This window comes from Oncorhynchus mykiss, chromosome 17 (genome assembly GCF_013265735.2).
Source record: "Oncorhynchus mykiss isolate Arlee chromosome 17, USDA_OmykA_1.1, whole genome shotgun sequence".
NCBI lineage: Eukaryota > Metazoa > Chordata > Actinopteri > Salmoniformes > Salmonidae > Oncorhynchus > Oncorhynchus mykiss.
Genome location: NC_048581.1, coordinates 2167125 through 2190851, shown reverse-complemented (window position 1 = coordinate 2190851; position 23727 = coordinate 2167125). Strand labels below are relative to the sequence as shown.

Below are 23727 nucleotides of genomic sequence, written 5' to 3'. Positions count from 1 at the left end.
TATCATTATGAATGCTTATGTCGACTGTTGTCATGAAGTGCTTTACAGAAACCCATCCCAGACCCAGAGAGAGCAAGCTGTATGCTAGAAAAGACCAATCTGTACCATCTGGTGTTCTGATCTGGAGAGACTCTTCTCTGCCTCATCAGCATCAGGATGTTGTTGAGGCTCCCCAGAGGATCCACGATAGTCATGTCTCTCTCCTGTGTGAACAAGAACATCAAACAGATGGTAAACTTATGATCTTCTATTGCAATCACAGAGTCTTACTACATGATGCATGAATATGTCTAAAAAGGGCCTAAAATGGCCACTTTCATCTTGATTTTATAAAATATTGTGTGATGCAAATGTAAAATGGTAACTTTTGTGTCGCTTTGATATTTTAAGTAGAAATTACGCAGCAATATTGCATTTTATATTAGATGAAGTGCACTTTAAAAAATCTAATTCAATAAATCTAATTTAAATCTCCCAAAAACATATGTACCAATGGCAGATTGAACTAACAATTCCTACAGTACTGAACGACATGTTCAAGTGTAGAACTTCAGTAGAATGCCCCCCTTCAACAACTGCATAGTTTGTGCCCCTGTTTAAGACAGTACTCACGGGTGTTAATCTGAAATTCTGTCTCCTCTTCTTTCACTCCCAAAACATCTTCCTCCTTCACGTTTATTGAGACAGCATCCTCTTCCTCTCTAAAAGCTTCTTTCTCTTCTTTCACTATAACAGCCTCCTCTTCTTTTATCATTCTGAAAGCTTCTTCCTCTCTTTTCACTGTAATATCCTCCTCTTCTTTTATCATTCTGAAAGCTTCTTCCTCTCTTTTCACTGTAATATCCTCCTCTTCTTTTATCATTCTGAAAGCTTCTTCCTCTCTTTTCACTGTAACACCCTCCTCTTCTTCTACTTCCACGACAATGTTCAGTCCCAGAGCTTCTTTCTCCATAGAGTAGACCTCTTCTTTAGCAGGGGAGGAGTAGTTTAGTGAGCTCATGGTCAGGGATGTTAGTTAGCAAGTTAGGTAGCATTAGCGACTAGCCTAGACACTATCAATCTTTAACAAGTTTGCAAATTGAACAAGCACATTAGGTTAAAGTTAACCATTAGATAAGTCAACCGAAATTAGTTTAAAACACTGAGATTAGCTAATGTACATTAACATGGTCTAAATAATCAATATTTCAGTTTTATGTTGGCTAGCAAGCTACCGAGGTGGTTGAAAGAGTAGCCGTGTTGTTGTTCCTGAAGAAGCGCCTCGTCCAGTTAATTATACGTCACGCAAGACGCACATCGTCATCTGCTGGCTGGAGTGAGTAACGCATTTTGGAAACAATAGTTACTACGCGTTTGGTATTGGAAATAAAGTCATAATAATTTAACAATAAACTGATATATTTTCACTCACGTCTTAGAACTAATACGATTTGATTTAAGAATTTCCTGTACACATACGTAGATCTTAATATTAATATGTAGATGATGCATTAATACTTCTATGAAAAGGTAGCGTGTTAATACACATTTTCTCTGTTCATTTTTCACATTCGTTTTTATCTCGATGTGACCATACTATTCCCTTAAAGCCACATAGCACTTTATTATATGTAGTGCTATACACTGAGTATACAAAACATTAAGAACACCTGCTCCTTCCATGACTTAGACTGACTAGATTAATTCAGGCTAAAGCTACGATCCCTTATTGATGTCAGTAGTTAAATCCACTTCAGTCAGTGTAGATGAAGGGGGGAGTCAGGTTAAATAAGGAATTTTAAGCCTTGAGACAAATGAGACATGGATTGTGCATGTGTGCCATTCAGAGGGTGAATTGGGAAGACAAAATATTTAAGTTACTTTGCACGGGGTATGGTAGTAGGTGCCAGGCACACCGGTTTGTGTCAAGAACTGCAACACTGCTGGGGTTTTCAGCTCAACAGTTTCCCAAGTGTAGAAAGAATGGTCCACCATCCAATCTGTGGCAGTCAGTGCCGTTTAAGATGAGGGAGGACCATTTTGTTTTTCATGAGCATGGCCTTTTTTCTACTACAGCATGTTGGATGACTGTCATTCATATTCATATTCGATTCACCCTGTTCAATGTAACAGCGATAGGTTTAGGCTACTACATGATTCTCAGATGTTCCCTTTACCAATCATGAGATTTCTACAACCTAGCCTATGAATGAAGTTTACAACGTAGGTGCACACAGGTCAGTGACAGTGACACATTCAATACCACTTTGCATACTCTTGCCTGCATCTAGCTGATATAGTGGGTAATCATTAATCCAGCAGTTGCAAACAAGAGTTTCTATTGGACAAATTCAGGTATGTTTATCCCCGTTTTGTTCCGTTTAAGAAACTTTGTCAACAACAATCGGCACATGAATACACCGCTGATCACACGTGAACACAGGTCACATTCATAACAGCCACGTTGTTTTCCTTCTCATGCCAAGCTGCACCATCTGGTGTTCTGATCTGTAGAGACTCTTCTCTGCCTCGTCAGCATCAGGATGATGTTGAGGCTCCCCAGAGGATCCACCATAGTCATGTCTCTCTCCTGTGTGAATGAGAACATCATAGATAGTAAACTTATGATCTTCTATTACAATCACAGGGTCTTACATTAGATATTAATATGTCTAAAAAAAAGGACCTAAATCGTTAATTATGCTTTTTAAAAAAAATATTGTTTGTAAATTCAATGTAAAAGTCTCGTTCCACAAAATGGGTTCCTTTTACGTCCCTGTGATATTTTAAGTAGAAATTACATTTTAAACGCCTGTTATATTAGATCAAGTGCACTTTAATATAGACCACGTGGGGAATTCAATCAAAATCATTTAAAAGTCCTAAAAATATGTACCAATGGCAGATTGGCCCTTAAACAATTCCGACAGTGTAGAACTTCAGTTGAATGCCCCTTTGAAACACCACATTATTTCAAGGACTGCATAGTGCCCCTGTTTTTAAGACAGTACTCACTGGGGTTAATCTGATCTTCAGTCTCCTCCTCTTTCACTCCCAAAACGTCTTCCTCCTCTTTTATTGAGATAGCCTCCTCTTCCTCTTGTACTCCAAAAGGTTCTTCCTCTTCTTTCAATGTTACGGCATCTTCCTCCTTTTTGATTCTGAAAGCTTCTACCTCATCATGTTCCACGCTGACAACATCTTTCCCATCTTCCTCTTTCACTGTAATATCATCCTCTTCTTCTTTCAATGTGATAGCCTCCTCTTCATCCGTTTTCATTCTGAAAGCTTCTTCCTCTCCTTTCACCAGACCGTTCTCCGTCTTGCTTAGTGAACTCATGTTCCGGGCGATTAAGTATCAATGTAACACATATGCTAATTTAACAAGCAAATCACGTTTAAATTATCTAGATGATAGGTAAACAAAAGTATGTTCAAATCACAAAGAGTAATATACACAAGGTTGGTCTTAAACGCTTCAATTAACCAGGACCTCAGCGACCCCTTGCCTGGAAAAAAATTGACTTTAATCCATTGATAACACCAGCTGATGTGGCTATGGGTGTCTTTGCTATTTCAATGTATCTTGAGTAGTAATCTACCACTAGCAGATAAGTGTCATTTTTCCAATAGAACATATCCGCCCCTACCTTTTGCCATGGCCGTTTTGGCAGCTCCGTTGCCATCATTGGCTCCGGATGACAAGGTTGACATTTTGTACAGACCTCACACTGGGCCACTAGCTTGGCAATCTGAGTACTCAGACCAAGCCACCACACTGACTGTTGAGCCCTCAGTCTGCATTTGGCTATCCCCATGTAACTATCCGTTGTCCTTTCATGAGAAGGTCTCCATTACAGTGGAAGTCACTTTGGTGCACCCAATAGGGCTTCAGCAGTTGAGGCAGTTCTGGGCCATCCCTTTTTGCACTGCTGCACTATCTGTTGGCAGATGTGGTCTTGTTGTTGCTCCTCTGCAATCTGCTGCCGTTGTCGCGCGTTTTTATTTTAGATCATACTACAGTTTCGGTTTATTTTCGATTGCGAACTACCACGTAATTGAATCTGTTGTCGCTGTTGAAGAAACCTCCCGTACCGTCCACTAGAAATATACGTCACGCAAGAAGCATCACAGGGGAGCGTTATCTCGCTCGTCCAGGCAACATTGAGGGTTAGGTGGTTAACAGTCTAATATTGGCTATCAATTCAGAAAGAAACTAACTAACTAGCCACAACGAGAACCAGATCAGCATGGATACAAAAGAAGCCGCGAACTCAAGCAAGAGAAAGAACAAAACTGACCAGGATTAAATCCTTGCAACCTCTTTACCTCAGACCCCAATTAAAAATCCACCGGTGAAAAAAGAGGCCATTTCCATGTCTGAACTTTTCTCTGCAATCCAGTCCCTGTCAACTAAAATAGACACCACGCTCTCCAAAGTGTCCATCATAGTCCGCTACTCATAATTGTGAGCGAGAACAAGGAAAATATAACGTTCCTAGAGAATGAGTTGGAAGAAACTGCAATCCCAAAATAATGAGCTGTGTGAGAATGTAGCTGAACGTCAAAGGTACTCTCGCAGGTAGAATCTGAAAATCCAAGGTGTAAAAGAGAGAGAGGATATTTGGGATGCAGTCATTCATATCCTGGGAAAGGTGGTTTGTGCATCAACGACAGGCTAAGAGATGTGATTGATGTGGTACATCGACATGGGAAACGAAGATCTGATGGACCCCCACGTAAATATCATATTGCGCTTAACTCTGCACCATTACAGGGACATCATCTGGAGAATGGCAAAGGGGAACACGTTTCTGGACGAGAAGAAGAAGCTCTGATACCGCAGGATCAGGCTGCCAGATAGAAACTTTGGCCGCAGATACAGAAGGCGCGACAAGAGGGAAAGAAGGCTGTGTTCAAGGGCCCACACGCGATTATCGAAGGAAGAATGATTACTGGGTAACTCTGTTGACATTAACCAAACTGGAACTGTGAGTACTGCCAAGAGTACAGTTAATGTACTGCCACGAGTAAATGTACTGTTCGAACTACAACTGATGAACACTTGCCAACTAAAAAAAAAGGAAGTACATTTGTTATACGGTTTGTTATATGGTTGGTTACATGGTGGTTATATGAGGCAAAGCAGCGGTTATATGGTTAACCACCTCAGCTGAGCGTAGTTTTCCGTCGGAGTAATCCTCTAAAGGTTCACTGTTTGTTTTATTGTTCACATTACTACTTCTGTTATCTAGTTTGTGTTATTTCTTTTTTTTAATGCAGGAGTTCGTTTTCAACTCAATATCGTTAGTCGGAATGCCAGGGGTTTGAGAGATCTTACAAAAAGGAAAGCCTTATTTTTATTTTGTAAACGCAGATGTTGTCATTCTTCAGGAAACTCATTCAGGTGAAAGTGATTTGAAATGTTGTAAATCACAACGGGGAGACACATGGCCTATTTCAGTCATGGATCAAATCATTCTGCTGGTGTTTTGACACTTATTCACAAGTTTAAAGGTGACGTTCTAGAATCCACATCTTCACAGTTTAAAGGTGACGTTCTAGAATCCACATCTTCACAGTTTAAAGGTGACGTTCTAGAATCCACATATTTACAAGTTTAAAGGTGACGTTCTAGAATCCACATCTTCACAGGATGAGAGATGGGTCACAGTAACTGTTAAACTCGACAATGCTATTTTCATCATCTGTAATGTATACGGACATAACTCACATGCTCCTAATAAGACCCCTTTTACCTAATTTACCAGGGAAAGTACAGGATTTAAGCAACAAATACTCTAGAGGCTTTTCTAATTATTTCAGGGGATTTTAATGAAACACCTGATGCATCTGTTGATCGTTTTCCTCCTAGAACGAGTCAAAGCCTTCAAAATAGCAATATCATCACTACATTATGCAAGGATCTCTGTGTCGATGATGCCTGGTGTTATTTCACTCCGGATGCAAAGGGACCAACAAAACTATGTCACGTAAATCTAGAATAGATTTATTCCTAATTTCCCCCTTTATGTTACAATTTGTTAAAGATGTAGATTATCAGTTGGCTCCCTTTTCTGATCATTACTTGATTTCCTTGAATTTACAAGCTACTAAAAAATCAACAGGTACTCGAGGATATTGGAAATGAAACAACACACTTCTTAAAGATACTGATCTCATTGAAAACATCAAATCGTTAGCCAAAGATATTTTTTGCAAGAAAATACTTGGGTCAGGTAGCTTTCCACAAGCTTCCTACAATAAGTTGGGTGAATTTTGGCCCATTCCTCCTGACAGAGCTGGTGTAACTGAGTTAGGTTTGTAGGCCTCCTCGCTCGCACACACTTTTTCAGTTCTGTCCACAAATGTTCTATAGGATTGAGGTCAGAGCTTTGTTGTCTTGACTTTGTTGTCCTGGACTTTGTTGTCCTTAAGCCATTAAGCCATTTTGCCACATCTTTGGAAGTATGCTTGGGGTCATTGTCCATTTGGAAGACCCATTTGCGACAAAGCTTTAACTTCCTGACTGATGTCTTGATGTTTCTTCAATATATCCACATCATTTTCCTACCTCATGATGCCATCTATTTTATTAAGTGCATCAGTCCCTCCTGCAGCAAAGCACCCCCACAACATGATGCTGCCACCCCCGTGCTTCACGGTTGGAATGGTGTTCTTCGGTTTGCAAGCCTCCCCCGTTTTCCTCCAAACATAACGATGGACATTATGGCCAAACAGTTTCATCAGACCAGAGGACATTTCACCAAAAAGTACGATCTTTGTCCCCATGTCCAGTTGCAAACCGTAGTCTGGCTTTTTTATGGCGGTTTTGGAACAGTGGCTTCTTCCTTGCTGAGCGGCCTTTCAGGTAATATAGGACTCGGTTGATATAGGAATTGTTTTACTGTGGATATAGATACTTTTGTACCTGTTTCCTCCAGCATCTTCATAAGGTCCTTTGCTGTTGTTCTGGGATTGATTTGCACTTTTTGCACCAAAGTACATTCATCTCTAGGAGTCAGGACTGATCTCCTTCCTGAGCAGTATGATGGCTGCGTGGTCCCATGGTGTTTATGCTTGCGTACTATTGTTTGTACAGATGAACGTGGTACCTTCAGGCGTTTGGAAATTGCTCCCAAGGATGAACCAGACTTGTGGAGGTCTACAATTTTTTTCCTGAGGAGTTGGCTGATTTCTTTTGATTTTCCCATGATGTCAAGCAAAGAGGCACTGAGTTTGAAGGTAGGCCTTGAAATACATCCACAGGTAGACCTCCAATTGACTCAAATAATGTCAATTAGCCTATCAGAAGATTCTAAAGCCATGACATAATTTTCTGGAATTTTCCCAGCTGTTTAACGGCACAGTCAACTTAGTGTATGTACATTTCTGGAATTGTGATACAGTGAAATAATCTGTCTGTAAACAATTGTTGTAAAAATTACTTGTCATGCACAAAGTAGATGTAGATGTCCTAAGTAAAGTAAAGTAGATGTCCTAACCGACTTGCCCAAAACTATAGTTTGTTCATCTACATTATGTATTGTTACACCATGCAGTATAAATATCTCTGCTTATATGTTTGTTTGACTGATTTCCAAATGTTTTATTATGGTTTAATTTGACTGTGCAAGTCAGTTAAGAACAAATTCTTGTTTTACAATGACAGCCTACCGCAGCCAAACCCTACCCTGACCTGGGCCAATTGTGCACCGCCCTATGGGACTCCTGATCATGGCCGGTTGTGATACAGCCCGGGATCGAACCAGGAACTAGAGACACCTCTAGCACTGAGATGCAGTGCATTAGAACGCTGCGCCACTCGGGAGCCCTCAATATATGCTTCTGCTTGTACATTTCATTTAACATTTAACTCTTTAATTAAATAAATGACAAATAAACTTTTTGTCTGAAAATAAAATGCATCGTATTTTCCTAAACTGCGTTACCCACTCTAGTCAACAGAAGGCGAATGACGTATTCCAGGCAATGCTGCCTGTGTGACGTATAATCTAATGGACGGGAAGTTTCTTCAACAACCACAACTGCGACCTCGATAGCTTTGCTAGCCAACGTAGCGGAACATTTGAGCTCTTTGTACGTTTTTGGTTATTATTAGCCACTGTTTTAAACACACGTCTGTCGTATCTACTAGTTACCCCTTTTAATATCACATTTACGTTGGTGTTGGTCAGCTAGCTGTCTGGTTAAGGTAGCAGTAGCTATAGGTTATTCGCTAATGCTAACTAGCTAACATCCCCGACCATGAGTTCAAAAAGCTACCACCCCTCTGCTGAAGAAGATGACTGCTGGACCGAGAGAGAAGCTATTGTGAAAGAGGAGAAGGAAGAAGAGGCTGTCACAGTTAAACAAGAAGTAGAGGATGAGGCTGTTACGGTGAAGGAAGAGGGGGAAGATAAACAAGAGGGTGCAGTTTGTACAGTGAAAGAGGAGACGACTGCCACGGTGAAAGAAGAGGAAGACGTTTTTGGAGTGAAGGAGGAGGGGGAGATCACTGTCACACTGGAGGAGGAAGAAGAGGAGAATGGAGATCTGATTAACACCAGTGAGTACTGTCTTTAAAGAAAGGGGGCACAAACTCTGCAGTTGTTGAACCGATGTCCCTGAATATCTCTTTCTGTTGAACTGATGTTATTTTGAAGGGTCATTCTACTGAAGTTATGGGCGATTCCAGCGTTATGGACATTACATTTGCACTCAAAATCACAACTTTAATCTCACAGAAAGCACAGACAAAATATAAATTAAATGTTTGGTGTGTTTGTCTGTAGTACCCCTTGGGCTCACTGTTCCTAGGTCGTCATTGAAAATAAGAATTTGTTCTTAACTGACTTGCCTAGTTAAATTAAGGTAAAAAATATGTATAAAAAAAATACCCAGGAAATCGGAATTCTAAATATTGTTGGCGACATAAAACAAATAGAAGCATTACGTTACATGAAATCGACAAGCTTTTTGGGGGAGAATTAACATATTAGCAAAAGTCTGTGGTCGGTTATGTGGGAAGGTCAACTTGAGAAATGCACAAATTAAGTTCATTTCCAAATGAAACCACATAAATTATAATCCGTAAATTATCCTTTGTGATTTTGGTAATGAGGCCCCTTTATCTACTTTCCCAGAGTCGGGTGAACTCGTGGCTATAATTTGTATGTCTCTGCTAGTAGTTTGAAGGAAGTTGCTAGAAGTCTGTGGGTGTTTGCTAGCCTCGTCTTCCTGTTTTTAGCTGATAGGAATAGAACCCAGTGTGGTTGTATGCTGCAATAGTCTGTCCATGACAAGTTGTGCATTCTGAGATGCCGTTCTTTGTCGCCCGCCTATTAGCTTGCACGATTCTTGGCATTCTCCTTTGACCTCATCAACGAGGCAAGTCAGTTAAGTACAAACTTTTATTTACAATGGCGGCCTACCAGGTAACAGTAGGTTAACTGACTTGTGCAGAATGACAGATTTACATTTTCTACTCGGGATTCAATCTTGCAACCTTTCTGTTACTAGTCCAATGCTCTAACAACTAGGCTACCTGCCACCCACTTACACCTGGGTTACTAGTCCAACGCTCTAACCACTAGGCTACCTGCCGCCCTCTTATGCCTGGGTTACTCATCCAACGCTCTAACCACTAGGCTACCTGCCGCCCCCTTATGCCTGGGTTACTCGTCCAACGCTGTAACCATTAGGCTACCTGCCGCCCCCTAATACCTGGGTTACTAGTCCAATGCTCTAACCACTAGGCTACCTGCCGCCCCCTTATGCCTGGGTTACTCATCCAACGCTCTAACCACTAGGCTACCTGCCGCCCACTTACACCTGTGTTACTCGTCCAACGCTGTAACCATTAGGCTACCTGCCACCCCGTTACACCTGGGTTACTGGTCCAGCGCTCTAACCACGAGGCTACCTGCCGCCCACTTACATCTGGGTTACTCATCCAACGCTCTAACCACTAGGCTACCTGCCGCCCCCTTATACCTGGGTTACTAGTCCTAACCACTAGGCTACCTGCCACCCGCTTACACTTGGGTTACTAGTCCAACGCTCTAACCACTAGGCTACCTGCCGCCCACTTACACCTGGGTTACTAGTCCAACGCTCTAACCACTAGGCTACCTGCCGCCCACTTACACCTGGGTTACTAGTCCTAACCACTAGGCTACCAGCAGCCCTTTGACCTCATCAACGAGCTCTTTTCGCCCACAAAGGACTGCCGTTGACTGGATTCTGTTTTTGTTTGTCACACCATTCTATTGTAAACGCTAGATACTGTCATGCGTGAAAAACCCAGGAGGCTGTTTCTGAGCCACTGCATCCGGCCCGCATGGTACTGACGACCAAACAACGCTCAAAGTCTCCTAGGTCACTTGTTTTCCCATCCTAACGTTCAATCGAACAATAACTGAATTCATCGATGCCTGTCTGCCTGCTTTATATAGCAAGCCACGGCCACACTGTCTGTAGGAGTGATTTTTTTGTGAACACGGTGGTGTACCTAATAAACTGGCCAGTTTGGATATAATAAAACACCCATATGTTAAATGTTTTTTTAATGTGATTTTTAGGCCATATAGCCCAGCCCTACCTATAATTATTCAAACCTAAGGTACTACGACTTAACATTACAGATGTAAAGAAATGTGATATGATAGATTTTAATCAAGAAATATTTACGATCTGAATGTCCGTCTGTCTGTAACGTCCATAACGGAGGGTGTAGCGCCCACAGCGGAGGGGTGTAGCGCCCACAGCGGAGGGGTGTAGCGCCCACAGCGGAGGGGTGTAGCGCCCACAGCGGAGGGTGTGTTGTGTCTTTGGCATCATTAAACTGAAGATGAATCTTTATCAAAAAATCTCTAATTATTATTAGGTGATTAAACTACTTAATCACGTAACTAATTAACTAGGAAGTCAGGGGCACCAAGGAAAATATTCAGATTACAAAGTTATAATTTTCCCAATGTAACTTTCAGATATTTTAATATCTGATCAATTAGTCTTCTTTACCTCACGTTAGTCTCATTCTGAACGTCGTAAATTGGTTGGTTATCTACACGAACCCAGTCTTCACGTTACAGACAGACGGACTCTCTCTCTCTCTCTCTCTCTCTGTCTCTCTGTCTCTCTGTCTGACAGGTGATATTCCGTTCATAGGCTCTGTATGCTCTCTGTCTGACAGGTGATATTCCGTTCATAGGCTCTGTATGCTCTCTGTCTGACAGGTGATATTCCGTTCATAGGCTCTGTATGCTGTGCGCGTGTGATAAGATACTTGACGACTAAAGAAAATACACACACGCTGCAATTTCGTTCCGCTAAATGATGCAAATTTACCCGTAGACTGACAGGTTGAATGCATTAATATTGACTGGTATTTCCATTAGCAAAATAATGCTTTTTATTAATTATGTTTAAAAAAATAAATACATGTATAACGTTCAATTTGGCTGGCGGCAATTATATTTATTACCACGAGTCTGCGACTCTTTTGAGCAAAATAAGTATTGAGACGACGCGCACTTGAATCCCAACTGCCACTTGTCAATATTCCAAAATTAAAAAAATTCTAAACCCATTTGTGACCATTTTGTGTCCGGCTGCCTGTTTTGTCAAATTGTTCGCAATGAAACACTGCCAGACAGTCTCTCACTCTGGTAGTAGATATAGTGAGAAAGTTGTAAATAACTAAATGTGTCTGAAGCCAGTGACTTGATAAGCTGATTTGTATCATGGCTGCTCAATGTGTCTACCTATTTTCTAGCTTCATTTACAAATAACATTGGAATTTAGCTAGCTAGCAAGGCGCTGATAAACAGTGAATTTGGCTAGCTAGCAAGGCACTGATAAACAGTGAATTTAGCTAGCTAGCAAGGCACTGATAAACAGTGAATTTAGCTAGCTAGCAAGGCACTGATAAACAGCGTGTAGCAGCTTGTGCTTTATTAACAGTAGTTTGACAGCTTGCTGGTGATGATGTTATAAAAGTGTTCTCAGAAATCGGTCCGTAGCTGACTCGATACTTACTGTATGCACTGCACTGACTGACTAGTTTTCCAGGCACATTTTTTAACATGAGAAATACTGAACCAAACACCTTAGCTGGATGTAAAATTACGTGACGAAAACCTTAGCAAAAACGTACAAATTAATAACAGATTTCTTGATCTAGCTTAGATTCATTCTGACTAGCCTATTTTAAGGAGGTGGTAGTGGCTATCTTGTTGCTATGGTGAATTTGGAGCAACAGTAACGGCCAGGGTATGATTTTCAACATAACACTCCCACATTGAAACCACACCCCCCAACCACATCCCCAAGACCCAAATCACATTTTTCATAATGAGCACCAGAAAACACATGTGGAATTGCTGCGTTCAGTCCTCCTTTAAAGCTACAAAGAGTGTGGGGGGAGGGAGGCGGCTTACTTTTCTAGATGACACTTTGTTTCCAGGCTGTTGTACTGCTTGTCTTTGTCCTAGTGATTAACTTGGCCTCAGGTTATTGATGGATCTGATATTCAACCTCACAGGAATACAGTTTTATCATGTGCCGGTTTCATTCAGGGCCGTATTCATTGGTGCACACCGTAGCAAAATGTTTTGCAATGGAAAGCAGAAACAAGCATTTCTCATTGGACAAGTTCCGCTAGTCGTCCCTCCCCATTTCGGCCTGTTTGCTTGTGTTTAGTTTCTAGTGAACGCAACCTTGATCTCTCTGTTAAAATAAACACTCTGTCTTTGCCAGGAGAGAGACCAGACTCAGAGGAACCAGAGACGTCTGAACCAGCAAGACGACACCACTGCTCCCAGTGTGGAAAAAGTTTTACCCAATTACGGACACTGAAGGTGCATGGAAGAATACACACTGGAGAGAGGCCCTACCAATGTTCCCAATGTGGAAAGAGTTTTGCCCTGTTAGAGAGCCTGAAAATACATAATAGAATACACACAGGAGAGAAGCCTTACCAATGCTCCCAGTGTGGAAAGAGATTTTCACAGTTAAGTTGCCTGAAATCACATGAGATAATACACACAGGAGATAAGCCTCACAAATGCCCTCAATGTGGTAATACTTTTAAGCGGTTAAGTAACCTGAAGGACCATAAAAGAGTACACACAGGAGAAAAGCCTTACCACTGTATCCATTGTGAAGAGCGTTTTAGCTGGTCAAGGCAACTGAAAGCGCATGAGAGAACACACACCGGAGAGAAGCCCTACCAATGTTCCCAGTGTGGAAAGAGATTTACCCAGCTAGGGAGCCTGAAAATACATAATAGAATACACACAGGAGAAAAGCCTTACCAATGCTCCCAGTGTGGAAAGAGATGTAAACGGTTAAGTTGCCTGAAATCACATGAGATAATACACACCGGAGATAAGCCTCACAAATGCCCTCTATGTAGTAGTACTTTTAAGCGGCTAAGTAACCTGAAGGAACATGAAAGAGTGCACACAGGGGAAAAGCCTTACCACTGTTTCCAATGTGAAAAGAGTTTCAGCACGTTAAGGCAACAAAAAGAGCATGAGAGAACACACACCGGAGAGAAGCCCTACCAATGCTCCCAGTGTGGAAGGCGTTTTAACCGCTTAAGTAACCTGAAATCACATGAGTGGACACACAGGAGAGAAGCCACATCACTGATCTGTGTGGAAATAGTTTAACCTCATCAGGCTTCCTCAAGATTCATGAGCAAAGCCTTTCCCCTGCTCCCAGTGTGGAATGACATTTACCTGGTTAAGGCAACTGAAATCACATGAAAGAGTCCCACACGAGAGAGAAATGTTATGAATGCTCTCAAGTGTAGAAAGATATTTACCCAGTTTAGGCACCTGAAAGACCCGAGGTTACCCTCTCAGCGGAGAAGCCTTACCCATGCTCCCAGTGTGGAGAGCGATATTTCACACATAATTACAATTCATGACGTAACAGACACATTGCTCCCACACTTGTTCTCATCTTTTACTGAAAATTGGTGGTTTGTCATTTTGTTTATGCTCTTATTTCCAAATGAAATCAAATTGGAGAAAACCTACTCAAAAAATACATTTATGTTTTATGTTTTAAAATCCCAAGATATGAATTGAATATGGAGTGTGTCCATTTTTATGTAGATTATGTACACACACACACACACTGTGATTAAATAGTCTTTTTTTTTTTTTTACTCTGACTCTGTTTTTTTGTGGGGTTTTTAAATTGATTGTTATATGTTGTTAATCGAGTGCTATATGTTGTGAAGCCCACTGGCTCCAGGTCATCTACAAGACCCTGCTAGGTAAAGCTATATGTTGTGAAGCCCACTGGCTCCAGGTCATCTACAAGACCCTGCTAGGTAAAGCTATATGTTGTGAAGCCCACTGGCTCCAGGTCATCTACAAGACCCTGCTAGGTAAAGCTATATGTTGTGAAGCCCACTGGCTCCAGGTCATCTACAAGACCCTGCTAGGTAAAGCTATATGTTGTTAAGGGTGATCTACTGTTTACATATGTGATGGATATGTATCTTAGAGAATGTGGCATTAAAGCCCCCATTCAGTCTTTGTTTATTTTTTTATATTTCTCGAAAATGTATTTTTAATAACCATTTTCCTGAGAGACAAATAACTTTGGGACTTGTGGGGACAGCTGAGGACCTCGTTCCCTCCTCTATCCTTCTTCTCTGTTTCCAGATCAGGTCTTGTAGGGACAGCTCAGGATCTCGTTCCCTCCTCTATCCCTCTCCTCTGTTTCCAGATCAGGTCTTGTAGGGACAGGTCAGGATCTTGTTCCCTCCTCTATCCTTCTTCTCTGTTTCCAGATCAGGTCTTGTAGGGACAGCTCAGGATCTCGTTCCCTCCTCTATCCCTCTCCTCTGTTTCCAGATCAGGTCTTGTAGGGACAGCTCAGGGCTTTGTTCCGTCTTCTGGGTTTCCAGATCAGGTTTGGGGTTGGACAAGGGTGAGGGGCATTGTAGTTCATGGTTTCTTGTTGTCTTTGGCTTGACTTCATGAAAACAAACTGTATTTGGTTTAAAAGATGTAAAGAAGATAATACAAATAAAGAGGGGGTTGGGTTGGGTACAGGATATGAACCTGGTTTAGGGGTTGGGTTGGGTACAGGATATGAACCTGGTTTAGGGGTTGGGTACAGGATATGAACCTGGTTTAGGGGTTGGGTTGGGTACAGGATATGAACCTGGTTTAGGGGTTGGGTTGGGTACAGGATATGAACCTGGTTTAGGGGGTTGGGTTGGGTACAGGATATGAACCTGGTTTAGGTGTTGGGTTGGGTACAGGATATGAACCTGGTTTAGGGGTTGGGTACAGGATATGAACCTGGTTTAGGGGGTTGGGTTGGGTACAGGATATGAACCTGGTTTAGGGGGTAGGATTGGGTACAGGATATGAACCTGGTTTAGGGGTTGGGTACAGGATATGAACCTGGTTTAGGGGTTGGGTTGGATACAGGATATGAACCTGGTTTAGGGGTTGGGTTGGGTACAGGATATGAACCTGGTTTAGGGGTTGGGTTGGGTACAGGATATGAACCTGGTTTAGGGGGTAGGATTGGGTACAGGATATGAACCTGGTTTAGGGGTTGGGTACAGGATATGAACCTGGTTTAGGGGTTGGGTTGGATACAGGATATGAACCTGGTTTAGGGGTTGGGTACAGGATATGAACCTGGTTTAGGGGTTGGGTTGGATACAGGATATGAACCTGGTTTAGGGGTTGGGTACAGGATATGAACCTGGTTTAGGGGTTGGGTTGGGTACAGGATATGAACCTGGTTTAGGGGGTAGGATTGGGTACAGGATATGAACCTGGTTTAGGGGTTGGATACAGGATATGAACCTGGTTTAGGGGTAGGATTGGGTACAGGATATGAACCTGGTTTAGGGGTAGGGTTGGATACAGGATATGAACCTGGTTTAGGGGTTGGGTACAGGATATGAACCTGGTTTAGGGGGTAGAGTTGGGTACAGGATATGAACCTGGTTTAGGGGTAGGGCTGGATACAGGATATGAACCTGGTTTAGGGGTTGGATACAGGATATGAACCTGGTTTAGGGGTTGGATACAGGATATGAACTTGGTTTAGGGGTAGGGTTGGGTACAGGATATTAACCTGGTTTAGGGGTAGGGTTGGTTACAGGATATTAACCTGGTTTAGGGGGTAGGGTTGGATACAGGATATGAACCTGTTTAGGGGGTAGGCTTGGATACAGAATATGAACCTGGTTTAGGGGTTGGATACAGGATATGAACCTGGGGTAGGGTTGGGTACAGGTTATGAACCTGGTTTAGGGGGTAGGATTGGATACAGGATATGAACTTGGTTTAGGGGGTAGGGTTGGGTACAGAATATGAACCTGGTTTAGGGGTTGGGTTGGATACAGGATATGAACCTGGTTTAGGGGATAGGGTTGGGTACAGGATGTGAACCCGGTTTATTGGTAGGAATGATTACAGGATATAAACCGGTTTAGGAGTAGGGCTGGGTACAGGATATAAACCTGGTTTAGCGGTAGGGTTGGGTACAGGATCTAAACCTGGTTTAGCGGTAGGGCTGGGTACAGGATATGAACTTGGTTTAGTGTAAGGGTTTAGGGGTAGGTTTAGGTCCATGATATGAAGCTGGTTGAGAGAATGCCAAGAGTGTGCAAATCTGTCATCAAACATTTCTAAAAACCTGTTTTCGCTTTGTCATTATGGGGTATTGTGATGTCATTATGGGGTATTGTGTGTAGATTGATGAGGGGAAAGAAATATTTGATCAATTTTAGAATACGGCTGTAACGTAACAAAATGGGGAAAAAGTCAAGGAGTCTGAATACTTTCCGAATGCACTGTACATCTGTACATGATGTATTGTTACACCATGTAGGAGCAGTATAGACCTAGTCTGTTCATTATATACATCTACATGATTTATTGTTACACCATGTAGGAGCAGTATAGACATCTCTGCTTATTGTGATATTATCTGTTTGTTTGACTGATTTTCTAAATTATTATAATGGTTTAATTTAACCTTTCTTTAACTAGGCAATAACAAATTATTGTTTTACAATGACGGTCTACCCCGGCCAAACACCCCCCTAACCGGGACGACGCTGGTCCAATTGTGCGCCGCCCTATGAGACTCCCGATCATGTCCGGTTGTGATACAGGCCGGGATCGAACCAGGATCTGTAGTAGCTAGAGGCCTGAAAGACGCCATTAGCCATCTGCTGACCAGAGTGGGTAACGCAGTTTAGGAAATTAATATGTATTTGATTTATTTTCATTTATTTCGTAAAAGAATAATGTTAAATGAAAACGTACAAACAGAAGCATGTGTTAATCGGTGCTGGTCTTAAGAGTGAGTGCCTTAGATCGCTGTACCACTCGGGAGCCGTCACTCAAGACCGGCACCGATTAACACATGCTTCTGTTTGTACGTTTTCATTTAACATTATTATTTTACGAAATAAATGAAAATAAATCAAATACATATTCATTTCCTAAACTGCGTTACCCACTCTAGTCAGCAGATGGCTAATGGCGTCTTTCAGGCAATGCTGCCTGTGTGACGTATAATCTAATGGACGGGAAGTTTGTTCAACCACAACTGCGACCTCGGTAGCTTTGCTAGGCGACGTAGCAGGAACATTTGAGCTCTTTATACGCTTTCGGTGTTTATTCGCCACTCTGTTTTAAACACATTTCTGTCGTATCTACTAGTTACCCCTTTTAATATCATACGTACGTCAGCTTGCTGTCTGGTTAAGGTAGCAGTAGGCTAATCGCTAATGCTAACTAGCTAACATCCCCGACCATGAGTTCAAAAAGCTACCACAACTCCGCTGAAGAGGAGGACTGCTGGACGGAGAGAGAAGCTCTCGTGAAAGAGGAGAAGGAAGAAGAGGCTGTCACAGTTAAACAAGAAGTAAAGGATGAGGCTGTTACAGTGAAAGAGGAAGACGTTTCGGTGAAAAAGGAGGAGGAAGTTAAACAAGAGGGTGCAGTTTGTACAGTGAAAGAGGAGACGACTGTCACGGTGAAAGAAGAGGAAGACGTTTTTGGAGTGAAGGAGGAGGGGGAGATCACTGTCACACTGGAGGAGGAAGAAGAGCAGAATGGAGATCTGATTAACACCAGTGAGTACTGTCTTTTAAAAAAGGGGGGCACTTTTCTGCAGTTGTTGAACCGATGTTCAAAAACCCCAAAACACAGTTAAAAATGAAAAAGACACCATTTGTTGTTTTGTCATGTATTGTTGTATTTCTTTGCATCTTGGGACAGTATAAACGTTGTATAAAAATATGTATTTCTGTTGAACTGATGTGATTTTAAAGGGTCATTCTCCCGAAGTTATGGGCGATTCCAGGGTTATGGACATTACATTTGCACGCAAAATCACAACTTTAATGTCTCACAGAATTGAAATACAAAATATAAATTAAACATTTGATGTGTTTGTCTGTAGCACCCCTGAGTGTATACCCAGGAAATCTGAATTCTAAATATTGGCATGTTGGAGAAAAAACCCCAAATAGAAGCTTTATGGATGTTACATGAAATGGACAAGCTTTTTTGCGAGATTGCTAACGAGCGTTAACAAAAATGACTGGAAGTCTATGGGTAAATGCTAGCAGATACCTGTAGACTTCCAGCCATTGTGCTAACGCTAGTTAGCAATTGGCTTGCAAAACTACCTCTATCTTCGTTCATACAGGACACAGAGACATACAAATGGTATCCACACGTTCATCTGGTATCCACAAGTTCATCTGACTCTGGGGAAGTAGCTCAGTGGCAAAATCCCAAATCAGCCCTTTTAACGTTTATATTTAGGATTTCAGGCTTTATTTGAAACGTATAGGGAGGAAATTGCCTGAATTTCGACCATTACCTTGTAGGGGGCCAAGTCTCAAAAACATTTTTTTCAGCCAATCATATTTCATGGCTTTTAGAAAGGGCTCAGAGAGCTTGTTTTTTTCCCACTCACAGCTTTCCTCCAGTATTAGTTAAGAAGATGTTAATGAAGCAGTACAGGCCACATTGAAGTGTCTTGAGTTTTGTTTGTGTGTTCTTTCGTCTTGTAAAGAGAGGGAGGAGGGGGTGACGGAGAGGAAATGTTTTGGTAAAACCTGCAGCATACATCGGATCATATTAAAACTTAATAATATAAAACTATCTGTAAAGAGAACTTTCATCAAGGTTTTTACATGGTTTATATGGGTTTCTTTCCTTTCAGTTTACTTTTTCAGCGCTATGATATTCCTAACATTTATAAGCAATTGTTGATATCTTGAAAAATGATGTGTTCTGGCTAAGATTCTCTCTCTCGCTCTCTCTCTCTCTCTCCAGAACACATCATTTTTCAAGATATCAACAATTGCTTATGGATGTTAGGAATATCATATATATATATATATATATATATGTTGAAATACATTTCTCATTGTGTTTATCAACTATCTGTGAAATAGTCCTGTAGTATTTATTCTTCTTCAATTTATTCTTGAGATTATTGCATAAAACCAGGTTAAACTATTTAAACTTATGGTTGTGGAAGGAATATATTTAGCCTAGGTATAATTTCACAAGCCCTGAATTCATTAGATTATTGATGACTGTTTGAAATGCAGTGTATTTGACCTTTTAATTGTACGACAAAGCTTATTTAGAGAAAACATGAACAATTAAGAGACACTCACCGGCCAATTTATTAGGTACACCCATCTAGTACCAGGTCAGGTACACCCATCTAGTACCAGGTCAGGTACACCCATCTAGTACCAGGTTGCCTCCAACCCTAGACACTGTCAGGCGTGAAAAACCCAGGAGGCCGTTTCTGAAACACTGGATCAGGCCCGCCTGGCACTGACGATGACGCTCAGTCTCTTAGGTCACTTGTTTTGCCCATCTACTTAAAAATATGCCAAATGTAAGCAAATGTGTTATGATAGATTTGAATCAAGACATTTTTAGATCTGAATGTCTGTCCGTCTGTAACATCCATAACGGTTGTTTTCTTCTCTGAAGTAATAATGAAAATCACAATCTTAAATGTTTTTGGTTTGTGTTCAGCCAAGCCTTTCCTTCGATATGCCTATCCATGTTATAACTAACACCGGGGGACAGCTGTGAGTGGAGAAACAAGCTCCGAGAGCTCTTTCAAAAAGCCATGAAATATGATCGACTGAAAAGCCTTCTTTGAGACTTGCCCTCCTACTCTGTAAGGGCCAAAATGCATGCAATTTCCGACTTAATTATGAATGTGGCCAATACAGAAATCATATTTAGATTAGGATTATGGTAATTAATATTAACAGAACATGCAACTCCTGTATTGAAGCAGCCAATAAAACATCATTTTAAAACATTTTCCAAAATGCAATTCGCAGTAAAATACCAGTGTTAAACATCTCCGTCAGGAACTTAGAAAGAGATCTAAAAGATGCCTGCACTGCTAATATGACAAGGACTGTGTTAGAGTACTATGTTTAATTAATGATTTGGACATCGAAAGACAGAACAGGAGCCAAATGCTGACCAATGAGAACCTATGAAATAGGCCTAATTGACTCCACCTTTCTATTGTCTGATTGTTGGCTACTGACTCATTTTTTCATAATGAGCACCAGAAAAACACCTATGGATCTTGGCCTCAGGTTTATTGAAGGATCTGATTTGGATTAAACCTAATAGGAAGACAGTTTTTATCATGTGAAGGTTTCATTCAGGGTCGTATTAATTCGTGAACACCGTTTCGTTTTAGTTACTAGTGAATACGACCCTGATCTCACTGTTAAATTAAACACACGGTTTGTCTTTGGTAGGAGAGACACCAGACTCAGAAGATCCAGAGCAAGAGACGTCTGAACCAGCAAGACGACACCACTGTTCCCACTGTGGAAAGACTTTTACCCAGTTACGGACACTGAAGGTGCATGAAAGAATACACACTGGAGAGAAGCCCTACCAATGTTCCCAGTGTGGAAAGAGTTTTACCCAGTTAGGGAGCCTGAAAATACATACTAGAATTCACACCGGAGAGAAGCCTTACCAATGCTCCCAGTGTGGAAAGAGATGTTCACAGTTAAGTTGCCTGAAATCACATGAGAGAATACACACAGGAGATAAGCCTCACAAATGCCTTCAATGTGGTAATACTTTTAAGCGGTTAAGTAACCTGAAAGAACATCAAAGAGTGCACACGGGGGAAAAGCCTTACTACTGTTTATATTGTGAAAAGCGTTTCAGCTGGGTAAGGCAACTGAAAGAGCATGAGAGAACACACACCGGAGAGAAGCCCTACCAATGTTCCCAGTGTGGAAAGAGATTTACCCAGTTCGGGAGCCTGAAAATACACGAGAGAATCCACACAGGCGAAAAGCCTTTCCAATGTTCCCAGTGTGGAAAGAGTTTTAACCGGTTGGGTAACCTGAAATCACACGAGAGGACACACAAAGAAGAAGAGCCACATCACTGTTCCCAGTGTGGAAAGAATTTTACCTCATTACGCTTCCTGAAGAATCATGAGCAAAGACACACCGGGGAAAAGCCTTTCCGCTGCTCCCAGTGTGGAATGACATTTACCTGGTTACGGCAACTGAAATCACATGAAAGAATCCACACATGAGAGAAATGTTACGAATGCTCCCAGTGCAGAAAGATATTTACCCAGTTTAGGCACCTGAAAGACTAGAAGCCTTTCCGCTGCTCCCAGTGCAGAAAGATATTTACCCAGTTTAGGCACCTGAAAGACTAGAAGCCTTTCCGCTGCTCCCAGTGCAGAAAGATATTTACCCAGTTTAGGCACCTGAGAGACTGAGGTTACACACACAGGGATGTATATGAGAAGCTTTACTCGTGCTCCCAATGTGGAGAGTGATTTTTCACATACTTACAATTCATGAGGTAACACACACATTCCTCCCACACTTCTCATATTTACCTGAAAATTGGTGCGTTGTGGTTTTGTTTATTCTCTTATTTCCATATGAAATCAAATTGGAGAAAACCTACTTAAAAAACATTTGTATGTTTTAAAATTGAATATGGAGTGTGTCAGTTTTTATGTAGATTCTATGTACACTCTCTCTGTGATTAAATAGTCTTCTTATTTTACTCTGGCTCTGTGTGTTTTTCTGTGTGTGTTGGGGATGTGGAACGCCGTTGGGGTCTTTGCGTGTCAAAAAAACACTGAGGTGTCAAATAAGCTTGTTGACCAATCAGGACCTGAATATGACTGCACGTCACATAATAATGTAACGCATTTATACATTTTTTCCCCATAGTTATTACACATTGATTACATGATCACTCGTATTTCATATGCTATGATGCTGGTAAAGTTGTCTCGCCTACACCTACAGTGCAGGTCATTAAAAAAAGCTAGCTAGCTCATGGATGCTAACAATGTTCTTCCCCCAAAAACATAGCGCAAAACGACATCTGTTTCCGTAGCTAGGTGTCATCATCTAAAAAGAACCCTAATTTATAAGACAGTTTTTATTTGATTAATGGTGTTCGGACCCATCTATGTGAAGCGAGCCACAATAAGGATTAGCTAAATAGTGGACTTTGTGGTTAGCCTTCAAAATAAAAGTATGTAATTGACAGTGATGCAAATTAATGCAAATAGTGGAATTGTGCCATAATTGAATAGATCATGCTAAAGAGGTTAGAATGTTATATAAAGTCAACAAAAGACAATTTGTTAATTTGACAGAAATCTGTTTTAATCACACTGGATGTATTAGACTTTAGAATTGCATTGAGGACATACTTATTTCACTGGACAGCCTTACCTATGGATTGTGGATCAATGACATGGGGTATCAGTCTACTCAGTGACTCCCAGAGAACATTAGTGTCGTAGCTCTTATTGCGGGACCCAAACCACTGTGAATTGAGACACATTTATTGTCAACCTATGGGTATTGAACAATTTTCCATAGGAAAAACAATGCAACGTGGATGTTGGAGTCTGAGGAAAAAAAGTATTTGGATACTGAGTCGACTGATACCCCATTTCATTGGTCCGCAATCCAACCTTGTTTAACATTATCTAGTCTAAATATGGCATGATTCCACCAATTGTAACCTTCTGCATCACTTTTCAACAAGGGACTTTTATCTTGAAGGCAAACCGCAAATTCCACTGTTATGGCTAGCTTCATAACACGTAACCCTGCTAGTTTTTTTTCATGAACTGAAGTTCAATAGCCTTGCAGAAGCACCCCCAGATCATCACTGATCCTCCACAAAATGTCACAGTGGTTGCGAGACACTGGCTTGTAAGGCCTCTCCAGGTCTCACACCCACTGTGAAATTTGGTGGAGGATCTGGGGGTGCTTCTGCAAGGCTGGAATGGAGCAGATTTATATTTGTGAAGGACACAGGAATCATGCCACGTACAAGGTTGTCCTGGAAGAAAACTTGCTTCCTTCTGCTCTGACAATGTTCCCCAACTCTGAGAGGTTGTTGTTTTTTCCAGCAGGACAATACTCCATGCCACACAGCCAAGGTCAATCAAGGTGTGGATGGAGGACCACCAGTCTCCAGACCTGAACCCCGTTGAAAACCACCAGATCAAGACCCTGTCATAGCCAGCCCAGTCTCCAGACCTGAACCCCGTTGAAAACCACCAGATCAATACCCTGTCATGGCCAGCCCAGTCTCCAGACCTGAACCCCGTTGAAAACCACCAGATCAAGACCCTGTCATAGCCAGCCCAGTCTCTCCAGACCTGAAC

At 41.6% G+C, this 23727-nt stretch overlaps 2 protein-coding genes across 4 annotated transcripts; both read left to right on the top strand.

The window, feature by feature from the left end:
- The first annotated feature begins 4114 nt into the window (after positions 1-4114).
- LOC110487162 (zinc finger protein 501) lies at positions 4115-13707 on the top strand. 3 transcript variants are annotated; one of them, XR_005036734.1, is made up of 3 exons: positions 4115-4549; positions 4757-4970; positions 12742-12827. XR_005036734.1 is itself a non-coding variant. In XM_021559084.2 (2 exons), the coding sequence occupies exons 1-2, from the start codon at positions 8248-8250 to the stop codon at positions 13656-13658; spliced, it is 1218 nt and encodes a 405-aa protein (XP_021414759.2). In that variant the 5' UTR covers positions 7992-8247; the 3' UTR covers positions 13659-13707. The 3 variants fall into 3 exon arrangements, 1 of the variants encoding a protein (XP_021414759.2); XR_005036733.1 differs by lacking the exon at positions 12742-12827 and adding an exon at positions 7082-7140; XM_021559084.2 differs by lacking the exons at positions 4115-4549; positions 4757-4970 and adding an exon at positions 7992-8548 and having other exon boundaries at positions 12742-13707.
- A 3660-nt stretch (positions 13708-17367) lies between these two features.
- Positions 17368-22090, top strand: LOC118940183 (zinc finger protein 239-like). Its single transcript, XM_036948585.1, has 2 exons — positions 17368-18118; positions 20807-22090. Exons 1-2 carry the CDS (start codon positions 17797-17799, stop codon positions 21607-21609), a joined length of 1125 nt encoding a protein of 374 aa, XP_036804480.1. The 5' UTR covers positions 17368-17796; the 3' UTR covers positions 21610-22090.
- Positions 22091-23727: the final 1637 nt, after the last annotated feature.

Excerpts from the sequence above, each read along its gene's own strand:
- LOC110487162 (XM_021559084.2), top strand. The coding sequence starts at position 8,248 with ATGAGTTCAAAAAGCTACCACCCCTCTGCTGAAGAAGATGACTGCTGG. Across the intron at positions 8,549-12,741 it reads TGGAGATCTGATTAACACCA|GAGAGAGACCAGACTCAGAG; the intron begins GTGAGTACTGTC and ends TGTCTTTGCCAG.
- LOC118940183 (XM_036948585.1), top strand. The coding sequence starts at position 17,797 with ATGAGTTCAAAAAGCTACCACAACTCCGCTGAAGAGGAGGACTGCTGG. Across the intron at positions 18,119-20,806 it reads TGGAGATCTGATTAACACCA|GAGAGACACCAGACTCAGAA; the intron begins GTGAGTACTGTC and ends TGTCTTTGGTAG.